The sequence below is a fragment of the Lethenteron reissneri genome, chromosome 30, assembly GCF_015708825.2.
Source record: "Lethenteron reissneri isolate LAM-NWPU_2019-01 chromosome 30, ASM1570882v1, whole genome shotgun sequence".
Taxonomy (NCBI): Eukaryota; Metazoa; Chordata; class Hyperoartia; order Petromyzontiformes; family Petromyzontidae; genus Lethenteron; species Lethenteron reissneri.
The window spans coordinates 10,850,109-10,864,558 of record NC_083808.1 but is presented as its reverse complement, the minus strand read 5'-3'; the positions used below and the strand labels follow the sequence as shown (position 1 = coordinate 10,864,558).

The 14,450-nt window shown below is 48.3% G+C and overlaps 1 protein-coding gene across 6 annotated transcripts in view; it reads right to left on the bottom strand.

Moving 5' to 3' along the window:
- Positions 1–14,450, bottom strand: part of LOC133349521 (contactin-2-like) — a 125,779-nt gene that overhangs the window by 7,970 nt on the left and 103,359 nt on the right. For all 6 annotated transcript variants that reach the window (XM_061563049.1, XM_061563053.1, XM_061563054.1 and 3 more), the window contains 9 exons: positions 13,411–13,531; positions 11,647–11,805; positions 10,929–11,078; positions 10,092–10,162; positions 6,961–7,195; positions 5,334–5,449; positions 4,159–4,345; positions 2,713–2,825; positions 939–1,111 (listed from right to left, as the gene is read on the bottom strand). In XM_061563049.1, coding sequence (XP_061419033.1) covers positions 939–1,111; positions 2,713–2,825; positions 4,159–4,345; positions 5,334–5,449; positions 6,961–7,195; positions 10,092–10,162; positions 10,929–11,078; positions 11,647–11,805; positions 13,411–13,531 — 1,325 coding nt within the window. The remainder of the gene's footprint in view (positions 1–938; positions 1,112–2,712; positions 2,826–4,158; positions 4,346–5,333; positions 5,450–6,960; positions 7,196–10,091; positions 10,163–10,928; positions 11,079–11,646; positions 11,806–13,410; positions 13,532–14,450) is intronic.

Below are 14,450 nucleotides of genomic sequence, written 5' to 3'. Positions count from 1 at the left end.
ATCTGCTGAGGGAAAGGACCTGCTAACAGCAGCTTCTGGCAGGTCGAAGGCCGGCTTGTTTGACGGGTAGGTGTGGCTCGACTGTGGGCGCGACGCGTGCGACCATTGTTCACTCCATCAACTTGTGCGCCGTCGATAGCAGTGAGATACGCCTGTAATTTCAGGCCCAATCTTCTGTTTTTTTAGATTTCAGCAGGGCAATGCCCTTTTCTCCCTTCCAGGCTCTCGGAATTGTGCCGCTTAAATGGACGTCGGGAAACAAGGCCGCTTAGCCACTCTAGGCCGACAGGTCCCAAGTTCTTAAGGGATTCAGGATAAATCTTGTCATTTTCTGACCTTCGTGGCCCGCGGTGTGTCAACGACCTCTTCCCTCGAGTGTGGATGCCAGAACGTGGGGGTTTTGTTGGTGGGCTCCTTAGGGTTTGCGGTGAGATCTTTGCGCACGTATTGTTTGTGCTGCTTGTTTACTGCCGGTGCGGGCGAGGAGGTGATAGACGACTTTGTTGGCAGCGGTACGCTGGCGCAAAGATGGTCAACCAGATTCTACGCTCTGCAATTGGGAGTGTGCAAAGTTGAATTTGCTGCCTCTACCAGTGGCTGACGCCTTTGCCTCGTATCCAATTATTTAGAGCTCCTCTCGCTTTGGGGGCGACCAGTGGAGAGATGATCATGCATGAGAAGAGCGGGAGGGGTGGGTGTGATGCTAATAAGAGGAAGGGGGAGAAGGAGTGCTGAGAGCCACTGGAGCTATGCACTTTTAAATCGAAATTGAAAATTCATTGCTTGAGAACTGCTTTTTGCGTTTAGTTTGTTGTCCTTCCCCCGCACAACTCCCGATTAGCACTGTTGACTACGTACGGTGCAAAATAAGTCCAACATATATATGTACGTACAAGAGGGGAGAAGGGGGGGGGGTCCATGGGAAGGTGCAAGCTCACCATCCGTGATGGAGAAAGTTGAAGCGTCCGGGTGGCCCTTCCCCGCCGACGCTCATCGCCCGAGTCTCCACCATGTAGTCGCCCGCCACCTTGACCTTGAGAGGCACCGTCGTCTCCTGGGTTATGAAGTCGTGACGCTCGATCGGCCGCTGGTTCATGGACCAATACACGACCTGCGTAGTGGCAGCGAGCACAAACAGACAAAAGGTCCCCCGGATAGCCTTCACAGACTCTTGGGGCGAGAGCTGTTAACGATTGTCACCTGTAAAGGCTGGTATGGTGCACGTGGGGGTGGTGTGGTCATCACCACGCCCGGCTGCCTTTGTCTCCCCGGTGCCAGTGTTTACACATCGTGCTAGATACTTATTTAAGGATGAATTGACCTATTTTACGCCAGACTCAGAATACTGAACTCACAGTGCAGTGTGCAAACCGCTACTGCTTCAGTGCACTGTAAAGGCACACACACAAGCAATGCTGGCTCTTCCAGTCAAAGCCGTCATTTGCATGACACCAATGCCACCCCTTATGCAAATGATTCACCTTGAAAAATCTAAGTCATGAAGCTTGACTACACGACTGGCACCTGAAAATTTGAAATGAACAAATTGAAAAGTAATATGAATATAAAACTGCTCAAATAGATAATTTTGAGTTTTCTTTTAAATCAGGGAACAACTAACCTCTGAATACGATGAAAAAAGATACAATTTGATAGGTCACACTCGACTTGGTGTACTACTCCCTTACACAAGTCTCTGTAAGCAACAAACATACATTGCCTTTGTGCCAGATTGCAGGCGGTGTCACCACGCCCAGCGATTAAAAGACTGCGATGATTTAAACTGTCCAGCTGCCAACAGTTTAGTACAACATGGCTATAACAAACGGTCCCAGCTGTCAACAGCTTAGGTACAACATGGCTATAACAAACGGTCCAGCTGCCAATATGCGGCTCGCGATCAGAAGGCCGCCACAGTTGAAGTCTCAGTTCACGGTTGACTCCGCCCTTCGTACCTCTGGCGTCTATAGAGTGAGGGTGGTTCTAACTTTCACTGCAGCCGTGCACCCCTTTGGTTCACAATCGTTACATTTGTTTACGTTAACAAATGCATAGGTTCGATGAAACTAAATCGTTGCAATTACGGGCCAGTGCTTCATTTGTGTTTCGATGCTTTATCTCGTAAAAAGATCTGGCCATGTCTCGCACCCCCAGGGTGTGCGTGCACCCCAGGTTAAGAGCCACTGCCACAGGATGAGTACACATGTGTGATATGCCAACAGTGGCTGTTCCACAGATTTAACTCTCCCCGGCGATAGGAATGTGAAATTACCATCGCTGCGAGCAGGAGATGATCACTGCCCTATCCTCTGCTTGTTTAAGCATTAAACTAATTTGACATGTTTCAGAGATTTAGCACATATGTAATGTAAAGCGTAAAGCAACCTCAATGTTCTAACTATACTATAAACTATTTTTATTTTAATCAGGTAAGGCCCACTGAGCTATACAGCTCTTTTTCAGAAGCGACCTGGCCACAAATGATAGCTCAACAAAGTGGCTTATCACGCTGGAAATGTATTGCAGCCAAATACTCTTCAAGTCACGGTTCTAAATGTGGAGGGAAAAACCGGAGGACTCGACAAAAAATCCACGCGACAACAGCGAGAACAAGCAAACTCCAAATATAAAGGCGTCAGGGTCTGGATCGAACCCACGACCTCCTGCCTACCAGGCGAAGTAGTTAACCTCTTGATCCAGGTGTCAACTCACCCTGTAGCCAGTCAGGGTTGACTCATTGGAGTGTGCTTTTATGGGACTCCAGGCCAAGACGACGGTCAACTCCTGCTGGCTCTTCATCTTAATCACCGGCACTTCTTGAGGAGCTGGAACGAAACCACAAAACGCAACGGACAGGAGAAGTGCATGCTGCTGAAAAGGTCAGAAAGGTTGGTGTCCGGATCACTTCATCAGGTTGCTACTGTTATATCGGTGGTGATGTGGCCTAGTGGTAGTGTGTTGGGTACATATTGATTGCGCAGCTTCATGGTTTGAATCCAGTGACTGCTCCGATTATTAATTCCAGCGTAGTTACCGTAATAAGTCATGCCGGCTTCTTCACAGTGGATGTCAAAGCTCTCCTGACGTCATTTGCAGGAGCAGGCTATTTAGAACTTTGTAGGCTATTGTATTCTGGCGTCAGGGTCTAAATTGGCCAAGTAAAAAAAAATACCTGGAAATTACTCAATTTGTAACATATGTACTGTAGATATCAATCATCTCCCCCCTACTGGCAGCAGAAAAATGTCCCTGGTCGCTCCCTTAAGTTCCTGCCTGATTAAACAAAATAAACTTGAACATGTGTCCGGACACCGAGACAGCAATGGGTGCAAGTCTAGGTAGTCACCTGGACAGAGTAAGTTCAAGTGTTTGACGGGGGGGGGGCTCACTCGACCCACAACAATCCAGGGTTCAAAACACAAATTCCACAATAAATGTAATATTCAGTAATCTCCCTCAATGACAGGAACTAGAAGTTCCACCACTTGCTCAAGACTGCTGTTCAGGATAAAGACCGACTCAACGCTTGCTTGAGCATGCAGCCACACTCTGTCTTTGACGAAAAGCACACTCACCCCATGTCTGAATAAACCGACTGAATGGGTGGAGGAATTCTTCTTGTTAGTCTTCGTGTTGGGTATGTGGCTGCAATCAGGGCTACATGTGGTGTGCTGAGGGGTGGTGTGATGTTATCTTCCCCGCCTGGCATGCAGGAGGCTGGGGTTCGATCCCACCCCTGATGCTTGAATATCTGGAATTTGCATATTTCTCCCCGTGGTTGTGTGGATTTTTTCTCCGGGTCCTACGATTTTTTCCCTCCACATTTAGAAACACGCATTTAAGATTATTTTGATTATTTAGCCGCGATGAATTTCCACGTGAAAAGACACTTTATTGAGCTATCATTTGTGGCCACGTCACTTCTGAAAAAGAAGCTCACAGCTCAGTGGCCCTTACCTGCTAAGATAAAAAAAAGAAATTAGTTGTATTTGTGTATAGATTTGTTTACCTTTTCTATACTTTGCACTCCTATCCTGTTTTTGCATTATTCGTTGTTATAACCTTCTAAGCTGCCCCCTTACTGGACACCGGTGAAAAAAAGAGCTTAAAAGCTCATCGGATGCCTCCAGTCTAAATCGTGTGGGCCGAGCGGCGTACGCGAGGGCTGCGTGGTGGCGTTAACGGTGTCGCTGGGCGGCCCCGAGCCCGCTCCGTTGTAGGCGCGCACGTTGAGTAGGTAGGTGCTGGACGGCTGCAGGCCAGACACGTGTGCAGCGATGTCGTCTCCTTCCGTCTTCACGTGATCCGCCGACTCCTCCACCTCGCCCTTCTTCCAGTAGCGGATCTGCCACGATGACGGTTAAGTGGGGGGTGAGGACACAATCACAGGTCAGCACCCATACAATTTCAAATACACCAGTACACTAACACTTGTACACACCCGAATATACACCAAATACATGAAGTTAAGCCGTACGGACTGTTTAGGCAAATGCTGTTAGTGGTGGCATAGTGTGCTTAGCTGAATGCACTCTGAACCGGAGTTAAGTTTTCGGCCATTGGGGGCTTTCTGAACCATTGCTGGGACTCTGCTAGGCCGATTTTAAAGAAGGAAAATGTAGACCAGGACTGAAACTGGTCATACTTGTGATTGCTGTATCCTCTCATGCATTGTCTGAGGGCAGTAATTCTGTTTCCTGTGCACTCAGAAGTAACTATGATCGCAATAATAGCTGTTTGTTCATTGGGTCGCATCGAGAGCTGGGACATTTAGTTGACCGCGTCAATCAATTAACTAGGAATTATAATCGACTACATCTTTTTTTGAGGTCGATTCCTCCAGCCCCGTCAAAAATTGTGGCCACCCCCACATCCTGCCTTCTGAAGGTGGGAAACCCCCTGCAAGCCATGCCCAGTGTGATGCGGCTGATGACGCTGATGGTATCACCAATTCCTGCCTGTCACCTCCCTTTCAGCAACACTTTGGGGAACAACGGCGATACTTTTCTGTTCACAATTCATTCCGTATTAACTTATTAGTCGAGTAATTCAACCGGTAGTCATTAAGAGTAAACAGAATCAGAGTATTTATTCATACTGGAGGAATCCGATGAGCTATAAAGCTCAGGGAGCGGTTGAGAACATTACAACACTCAACCAACACAAAAACAAGACAGGAGTGCAAAGTATAGGAAAGTAAACACATCGCTTAAAAAAAAATACAAATTAAACAACCATAAAACTAATGGATTACTCCAATAATTGTATAGCCTAGCTCTAGTCGAGTCTTTCCATGAAAGCATGAGCTGGGAGTTTTGCGAGCTCTCCCTCACCTCGTAGCCCAGCAGCTTCCCGGTGAAGGATTCAGGCGGCACTTCCTCCCATGCCAGCGATATTTGGGAGGCCAACGTGCCCCTGACGTTCACGCCCTCGGGTGCCCGAGTCGGCTCTTCAGCGCAGACGCACGGCGAGAAATGCACAGCGCAGCAGCAACAACAACAACATGAGTTCGCACACGGACGCAGAACCTCTCGCTGTGGTTTTCAGACGGTTCATAATGACCGTGTCAGGGCTACTATAAACTGGTTGTTGCTGCAGGTATATTAACCCTTTCCAATTTCGATGACGTACGTGTATATCAACAAAAAGAAACCGGAAGAAAAACTAAATTAACTTTATCAGTACTGAGGCTCCCACAAGGCCATGCGGTAGGGCGTGTGGCACAGTTTGCCGCCAGCTATTGTAGAGTGCGGTCGTGTCGCTACAGATCTATGCAGTGAGTACAATGTCTTTAAAACAACGGCACTATGCCTCTCTAAGTAACATTTACGCTGAGCCGCTTGTGCATTCTGAGATCCAGCAGTGAACGGGACCCACTCTGCAACTTGCAGACATCTCGGAACGGGAAAGGGTTAATTGTCAATTACGCGCCATTTGCTTCACAGTGGACATTACGATACCGTAAAAAGTGGCCCATTGCGTGCTGGCGTCATAGTACAAATATGCCAGAATTGAAAAATGATCTGCAAATGACTCAATTGGATTACACATATTGCTCGTGCAACATCGCCCTCTACTTTGAAACTGCTGCAGAATGTGTGATAGCCCTGAGCTATAAAAAAAGGCGTGAATACTAAATGCCCTAAACTACTGTTAACATTAATACTGAGCTGGCAACACCGAGACCTGGTTGCACCCATCAACTTGCTCCACTTAAGAAGCCGGTTTAAGGACGGGTGACCGAAACCTGGGTTTGAACCAAGTTGTTTGGTGGTTCTAGGACAAGCTTAGTGCTCTGACAGGCTTAACTAGGCGTGTACCGACTCACCACCCTATTGTGATTTAATTCACTCCCACAATGCTGGGTCACGATTCTTTGTCCAGTTCTGACGGTGTCATATTGAATTGTTTCTTACTTGTAAAGTTTTGTCTACTCCATTTAGAATATTACCTAAATGCAATATTAGCATATAAATTGCACTAATTGTCATTTAAAGATTCTGAACTGCAAATTTGATATGTGTAACATAAGCATAAGAATTTTAATGAATGAATAACCGCAAGCGAACAATTGACGTGAACTGTTGGTAAATGTTGAACGGTTACTGAGGACACCGTGAGTTAGCATGGACATATTTTCACAGGAGGGAGATATGTTGCCATGTGTAATCCCAAGTGAGTATTCTGCTGGTAAATTTTCAGCGTTTTGCTGTTTTGACCAATACCAGTTACAAAGCGTTTTTGTTCTTAGCTATGGGAAGAAACCGAACAACCAGTTTAGTAACCCACGCACGACATTGTGAGAGCCACACAAACTCCACGCGGGAAGGAGCCCGAGTCCGGGAATCGAACCCAGGTCCTACTCGCTGCGAGTCGCGAGCGTTCTGCCACCGCGCCGCAAACCTGCCGCCCTCGTGCGCAAAGGGAGCAACGGGGTGGGGCAGCGGCCGGCTGACTCACCGTCCTCGGCCGAGTAGACGAGGGCCACGTGACTGTAGGGCCCGTCCCCGTTCTGGTTGAAGGCTCGAACCTTGACGTAAAAGGGCATGTAGGGCAAGGAGCTGGCGTTGGGGTGCACGTAACGCGCCGAGTCCGGGTCCGGCACGAGAGTCTCCGTCCAGGTGACCGTGCCGTTGGGCCGGAAAGCGACGACGTAGCCGAAGCCTGGGCCGTAATGGTACTCCCGGGAAACCGGCTAAGAGGCAACACAAACCAAACAGGAGGAAGGTAGCAGCAGCAGCGCGGGTTAAAAATGGCCATTGCCCAGAATACTATACTACTGTAGATTCTAGTTGTAAGTCAATGTTAATAACTACATTCGAAAAACGTTTTGCTTTTGGGATTATTCACCACTGCTAACGCAGTGTGATAATTCTTAATTACAGTTTGAGTGGAAATACAGAAGGAAATATTCATAGGATCATGAGAGATGGATGCGGTTTTGGGGAGGCTTTCATCCAGCAGTGGATTGACCAGTGGCTGATGTAGATTATCACCTCTTATTGCCAAATCGTTTTAGATTTCGCATAAGATGTATTACTGCTATAATGCGCCAAAAAAGTATGTTGGTGTGTAACGCGCGTGACGTCACTCCACATAACACCCCCCCCCCCCCCGTCATTAATATTCATGAGCGGGTGGATTGCTACACTCACGCAGAAGAAGGTCGAGTGGAAAGACATTTTTTTTTCTTTCGCAAATTCGCTTTAAGTTTGACGTTTCTTTATTGAAAGTGAATCTAAAATATATATCTAAGCAGCAACAAAGTGTATTTGGTGTCTTTATTTATTTCTTCGGCACTTGAGACAAAAGGTAAGTCAAATTTATGGTTCTACATTATGGTAAAATAGACATTTCTCGTGATTTTCCAGATATTGTATCGATTTCCAATTAATTTCAATCCCAGCGACTGAAAGCAGAAGAGAATAGAGTACCAGAGCAATGAATTTGAATAAATTGAAGGTCAGTTATATTCAGTTCTACAGTGACATGAAGTGAGGTGTTTTATGACATAGTTTCGTGCAATACTCACTGCCATTAATATAGTGCTACAATGAAATGCAGTGAAGTGTTTGATGATATCGTTTTGTACAAGATTCACTGCCATTAAATTTACACAAGATACAATTATAGTCTGCTCAATTTTTTCGTAAATATTAAAGCTTCCGTCCTAGGACGGGCAAAAGGCTAGTATAAATATATTTATACAAACATACTTATGTATAAATCCCAATTGCACTGTTGGAATTATTTGACGAGATGATAAAATCTATTTGCCACAGATTGTGTGTCGGGGAATGACCCGGGAAGGTGAAACAGAACTCCCGCTGGAGTCGATGAAACTGGAACTTTCTGTAACAAAACACCAGAAAGGGCTTCTTCATGCCACATCAATTAGGACGAGTGGTTTCCGTCACTTTCGAAAATTCGTAGATGTGGTCCTCACAGTGGAGATGCACTCAAGTAAGACCTACGTTTAAACAACGGGTATTTTTTGTGGCAACTGAGCTGAGACCATTACCCCCTGTCACCTGAAGAACCAGGCTTGATCTCCAATGGCTGCCTGGACTTAGGCCAAAGTTATCAGCAGTGTTCATACACGTATAAGTACGTATGTACGGATATCCATTGTAATTTATATGCATGCAATAACCCCCTTCCCCCCTCCATCTGGCCTTTGCACCTGATTGTGATTGGCTCACAAGTGACGACACCACATTTATCCAGCCAAAACAGGATTTCTCCACAACTCTGGCTGTCGCCTGATGATGCTAGTTGTAATTACTGTCAAAACGTCAGGGCACCGGCATTGTAAATATTATGGGTTTACTCTCCAACACACCGGTGTGCTGTTCTAGTAACGAATTGGCACGTTCTGTTTACGTGACAAACCGTACTAATTGGTTTCGACGGGTGGTGGCGGCTTTAACGGCGCATTTATATTTACGCGATCTAATCCAAAAACCTCTATTATGGTAACATTGGTCGCGAAAGCCTACGTGTATGCGCATTTATTTGTGCAAACACGTTTCCCTGCAAAAATAAAATCACGCAGCTACAATTAAAGTCAACTCAATAGGGTTTCATAACCCAACACCGTATGGTACTCTCCATGCTTTGCGAAACGGTTGTAGTCCTCAGAGCTGTAATATACCAAATTAAGTGAAAATGCCATTTTTTTTGTCAATATTTATTTTTTATTACCAATTATAGTCGTGCTATTGGCATATAGACACCAAGTGTCCATTTGGGAGTCTTGTATTGCAGTAAATTAGTCTGACACGTAGGCTTTCGTGACCAATATTATTCATAGTAAAGGTTTCTTTGTGTTAGATCGCTTACGAATAAATGCGTCGTTAACTCACCACCACCTGTCACAGCCAATTAGTAAGGTTTGTGACGTAAACAATTCTGGCAAAAATTGGCCAATGACGCAGGATGTAATTACCAGCTAAAACGTCGTACTCAAATCATAAATATTGTGGATTTACTCTCCAACACGAGGGTGGGCTGAACAAGTAACTAACTGGCACGTTTTGTTTACGTGACAAACCCTACTGATTGGCTGTGTGGGGAGGTGATGGCAGGGTTAACGACACATTTATATTTACGCAGTGCATTACCCGATGTTAAGAGAAAATAGTCTGCAGAAATGGACATCGCAGTGCTAGGGAGGCTACTGAGGTCCCTTTCGAGGGATAACTTATCCACACGAGCGCGCACTTTCCAGTGTGCCCTTGCTAATAGAAGAGATGCTCGTCGCATTAGCAGCAACAAGCCAAACATTGTCTACATTCTCAAAAAAGCTGCAAATTTTGTCCAGTTAGGTGGAATTCGCAAACGAAGGTGATGGCATGTTTTTTGTGTGTGTGTGCAGGCATTTGGCAAACAGGGTCGAGGAACGTCCCTTCGCTACGCTGCCCTTCACAACCTGCGCTGATCCATGGGCGAATGAAAGGCCTGGATTTGAACCCAGGGACCTCGGCTTCGGTCACTCTGTGTTTCTGAGATGGGCATTAAGAGCGCCCCCCCCTCCCTGAGCCACCCGGGCACCACGATGTGCCGTGGGGGTGTTTGGCCGTAGGACTCACGGTCCACGTGATGGTGAGCTCCCGGTATCTCCCTCCACCACCGGTGATGCCGAACGGAGCAGTGGTCGGTACTGGAGTGAGAACAGAGAGGGTGATCTCGTTAGTGGCACTCGCTCTCGTCTCCCTTCCTCATTCTCTCTCTCTGTCCCTCATTTGGGAATAAAGACTTGAAAACACACATTCATGCGTATACACAGAGAAATGTAAAGAGCTTAATGATTGGAATTTACATTGGTTCTTTCGGTAAAGTCACATAGGTATAAAATAAAATAATCACGACATTTCGGGCGCAACACAAGCGTCTGTCATCAGGTGACTATGTGACTTTACCGAAAGAACCGAAGAGTATGCAAATTCCTGTTTGCTTCGGCCTCTTGACTGTTTTTTCAACAGACTACATGCATCATATTTGTGTATTACTATTGAGGATGCGCATGGCACGCTGTTTCTGCATAGCGTCTTGAGATGCCGATGTATTTAATTATTTGCATTTTAACCGAGCACCCCCCCCTCACAATGGCCGCTGTCCCTGTTGACAGGTAGGCGACTCATCACCCGCTTTGCCATCGGCCATGAGTCTGGCAGTAAGGCAGACTCATCGCTACGTGTAATCCCAACTTGTGGGCGATCTTTCTAAATGTACTCGTTACGAACGACGTCAGGGGTTCTCCTTGACGTCCACTGTGAAGCAGAAGGCGCGTACTCTGTGGTCAATACACTAGCAGCGTCAACAACCGGGGCCGCCGCAAGCCGGATGAGAACCGCGAGCCTCCTCCACAAGGGGCGGCGGGCACGGCACTTGCCGCCAAGCGGCGTCGCCGCCGGGAAGACGCTCACCGTCAGGCAGCGTGCGGACCGGGCGGGAGGGCTGGCTCGGCTCCCCGAAGCCAAGCGTGTTGATGGCGATGACATGGAACTCGTAGTCCAGCCACGGCCGGAGACCCTCCACCCTCGCCGTGTCTACGTTTCCTTCGATCTCCTGTGGAACTGATCGCAAAATACCCAGGGGCGGCGGGGCGGAGGGGTACAAAACAGACGGAGGGACAGATTGATGAAACGTAGAAGTCAGAGGGGTCAGCTCTGCAGCTTACACTAACACGTGCACATACTGGCACAATAGGCATGCACTGACTTGTACACAGAAGCACAAAGACAAAGATCCCCCTTACAGGCTGAGCAGACTGTTGGGGCAAGTGCGGTTTGCGAGCACCTGTGAAGGGCGGCATGGCAACACGAGGGGGTGGGTGGCCAACAGCACGCCCGGCCGCCTTTGTCTTCCTAGTGGTGATGTTTACACACCACACCATTTGAGGCCGAGTCGACCTAGGGGAGGGCCCCATGACCAGTTCAGATAATCGTCACTGGTGTTGGCCGAGGGCGGGAAATGAACCCGGGTGGCCGGGTTCGTGGCGCAGCGTAACGCTAACCCCTGCGCCACCGCTCCCCACGCACACACGCACGCACACTCACACGCACACACGCACACACGCACGCACACACGCACACACGCACGCATGCACGAACGCACGTACATACGCGGCATCTGCGGCAGTACCTGTGACAAGGTCTTTCCACTTGAAGGTGCCCACGGGCCGGCCCTGGATGACGTAGCGCGTGATTGGGCTGTCGTTGTCCGTGCCAGGGCTCCACGCCACCATCGCCGTGTTGGTGGTGACGTTCTCTGCGATCACCCCGCCCGGCGGGCCGGGGGGCCCTGCGGCCCGAACAACAACAGAGGTCAGCGTCACAGGCTACGTACGGTGCGAAAGACGTTCAACAAACATACGCACACCTTCAGGTGGACTGACCGATGCAATGAATGGTTGAAAATGGTTCACTCCGCCCCTGGCCTTGCTCGGCCCTAAGCCGGATCTCGATGTCTTATTGTGAGGCTGGAGGTTTCACGGTTCGATTCTGGTTCGGCTCGGCAGAGATATTTTATCTTCTATGAGTTGATATAGCGCCTTAATCTGAGGCGCTTTGCAAAAACTATAAAATTGCACGTAAGATGATGGAAGTTAAAATAGAGACTGGTGGTAGAGATATGGCGACAGTAAGGAGGACTGGTGGGAGGGGTTCAGGAAAGGTTGGGGTTGCCGTAGTGATAGGGGTTGGGGTCGGAATAGGGGTAGGCATAATGATAGGGTTTGGGGTAGGGGTAGAGGTTGGGTAGGAGTTGGTGTAGCAACAGTGAAAGGGGTTGGGGTAGGGACAGGGGTTGGGGTAGGGGTTGGGGTAGGGGTAGGGATAGTGATAGGGGTTGGGGTAGGGATGGTGATAGGGGTTGGAGTAGGGGTTGGGGTAGGGGTTGGGGTAGGGGTTTGGGTAGGCCTGCTCGTATCTGGGGGGCTGGGGCAAGGAGTAGCAGTAAGATGGGCGAGGGGAGAAGAGATGGGGGTTGTTTTCAAGGAGGAACAGAAGCAAGCCAGTGAACATGATTGTTGTATGTGCAGTGGGAGTTTGTTCCAGTGAAGGGGAGCAAGAAGGGAAAGGGATCGCCAGGTGGAAAGTCGCCCACATCCATAGGACGCTGCGTTGGCCCAGATCGCATATTCCAGTGGAAAAAGGGGTACAATTGGCCACTGGTGGCGAGGTACTAGAATTACACCTGATTAAAAGTGGTTGTGATACAGAGCGTGCACCAATATAACAAAGACAAAGATCTCCCGTATAGCCTGTAACATACTGTTAGGGCAAGTGCTGTTAGCGAGCAACAATGAAGGCCAGCAGGGTACACGAGGGGGTGGGTGGCCAGCACCACGCCCGGCCGCCTTTGTCTCCCGAGTGGCGATGTTTACACACTGCACCACGTACTCATTTGAGGCTGAGTCGCGCTAGGGGAGGCCCAGAACCGGTTCAGGTAATCGTCACCGTTGTTGTGCGTGAGCGGGAATCGAACTCGGGTCGCTGGGTTCGTAGCGCGGTGTGCTAACCGCTACACCACCGCTCCCCCACAAGCTCTCTCACAGATGCGCGTAACCAGACGGATTCGTTTGAGAGAGTGCCCCCCCGCCCCCCCCACTTCATGCTGCTGTGTCTCGGAGCGCTTCACACGCGACAAGCGACTTGCCTCGCATGTCAGCTTTAAAAAAAAGTTTTCAAAGCTGACACCTCCAGTGGCAGCTGTCCCTGCGCAGCACAAATGTCACTCAGCACTTGGCCTGAAAATGGGCATCAGTTTGGCAGTAGGGGGGGCGATGATCGCTATGTATAGTCCCAATTGAAACCCTCCTCCTCCCCCCCCCCCCCCACTCGTTTAAAGTCTAAAACAAAACAGTTTGCAGCTCTGAGACTGACCAAGTTAGGCTCCCGTACGCACCTCTGACGAGCAGTACTGCATGGGCCATCACACTGTCAGCTGCAGTGTGTGCCAGGCAGGTGTAGTTTCCAGCGTGGTAAAGCAGCACGTGTATTATCCGAATGTCTCCCGTGTCCTTGTCCTTTAAGGGAAAGGCAGAGGGAAAAAGAATGAATTCGTGTACAGCCCCACAAATGCCACAAAACTCTTTCTCGGCTACAATTCACAGCCCTGTTGGCGATGGTGCGAGGTTCATTCACTCGTGACTCACACAGACCGATGGAGGTATTAAAGCACTATTTTTTATATTTCAAAGTCATGGAGTAAAGTGCCTCCATGTTCACGTGGTCCAAAGCTAGGCTAGAATTGACACAGTTTAACAGCAAGGACCAGTCTCCCCATTAGGAAAACAATGGTTTTAAACCTCACCATGTGATAATCAGTTTGTCATCCACTGAAGATGATAGGCCAAGATATCTCCCCAATCAAGATTATAACTCGTTACCTTCTAAACTTGAGCACTCCTGCCACACCATCACTTGTCATACTCTGCGTGTATTTACACTATATGAACAGAACAAATGATCACAGCATATTAAATATATGTGGCTGTCCTATAAACTACCCTTGCCACAGAAAAGTCGACATTTTACCACCAGCTCAAGAAAGCAAATTGAAATGAGCGTCATGTCAAACTCCTTTGAAAATTGAGACACTTTTACTTTGGACATCAATTCAGGTAAGACTTGCCAAATGATGTTTGCCATGGACAACAATTCAACTCAGGTGGCTGGATTGATAACCCAGTGTACTAACCACTGGGCCACTATTACCCACGATTATGCATATATACACAAAGACAAAGGCCCCCTCTACAGCCTATACAGGCTGTTGCTTGGGGCAAGTGCTGTCAGCGAGTGCCTATGATGGCCGGCACGGCACACGAGGGTGTGGGTGGCCAGCATCACGCCCGGACGCCTTTGTCTCCCCAGTACCGATGCAAACACACCGCACCTAATACTCATTTAATGATTAATTGACCTATTGTATGTACAATGCAG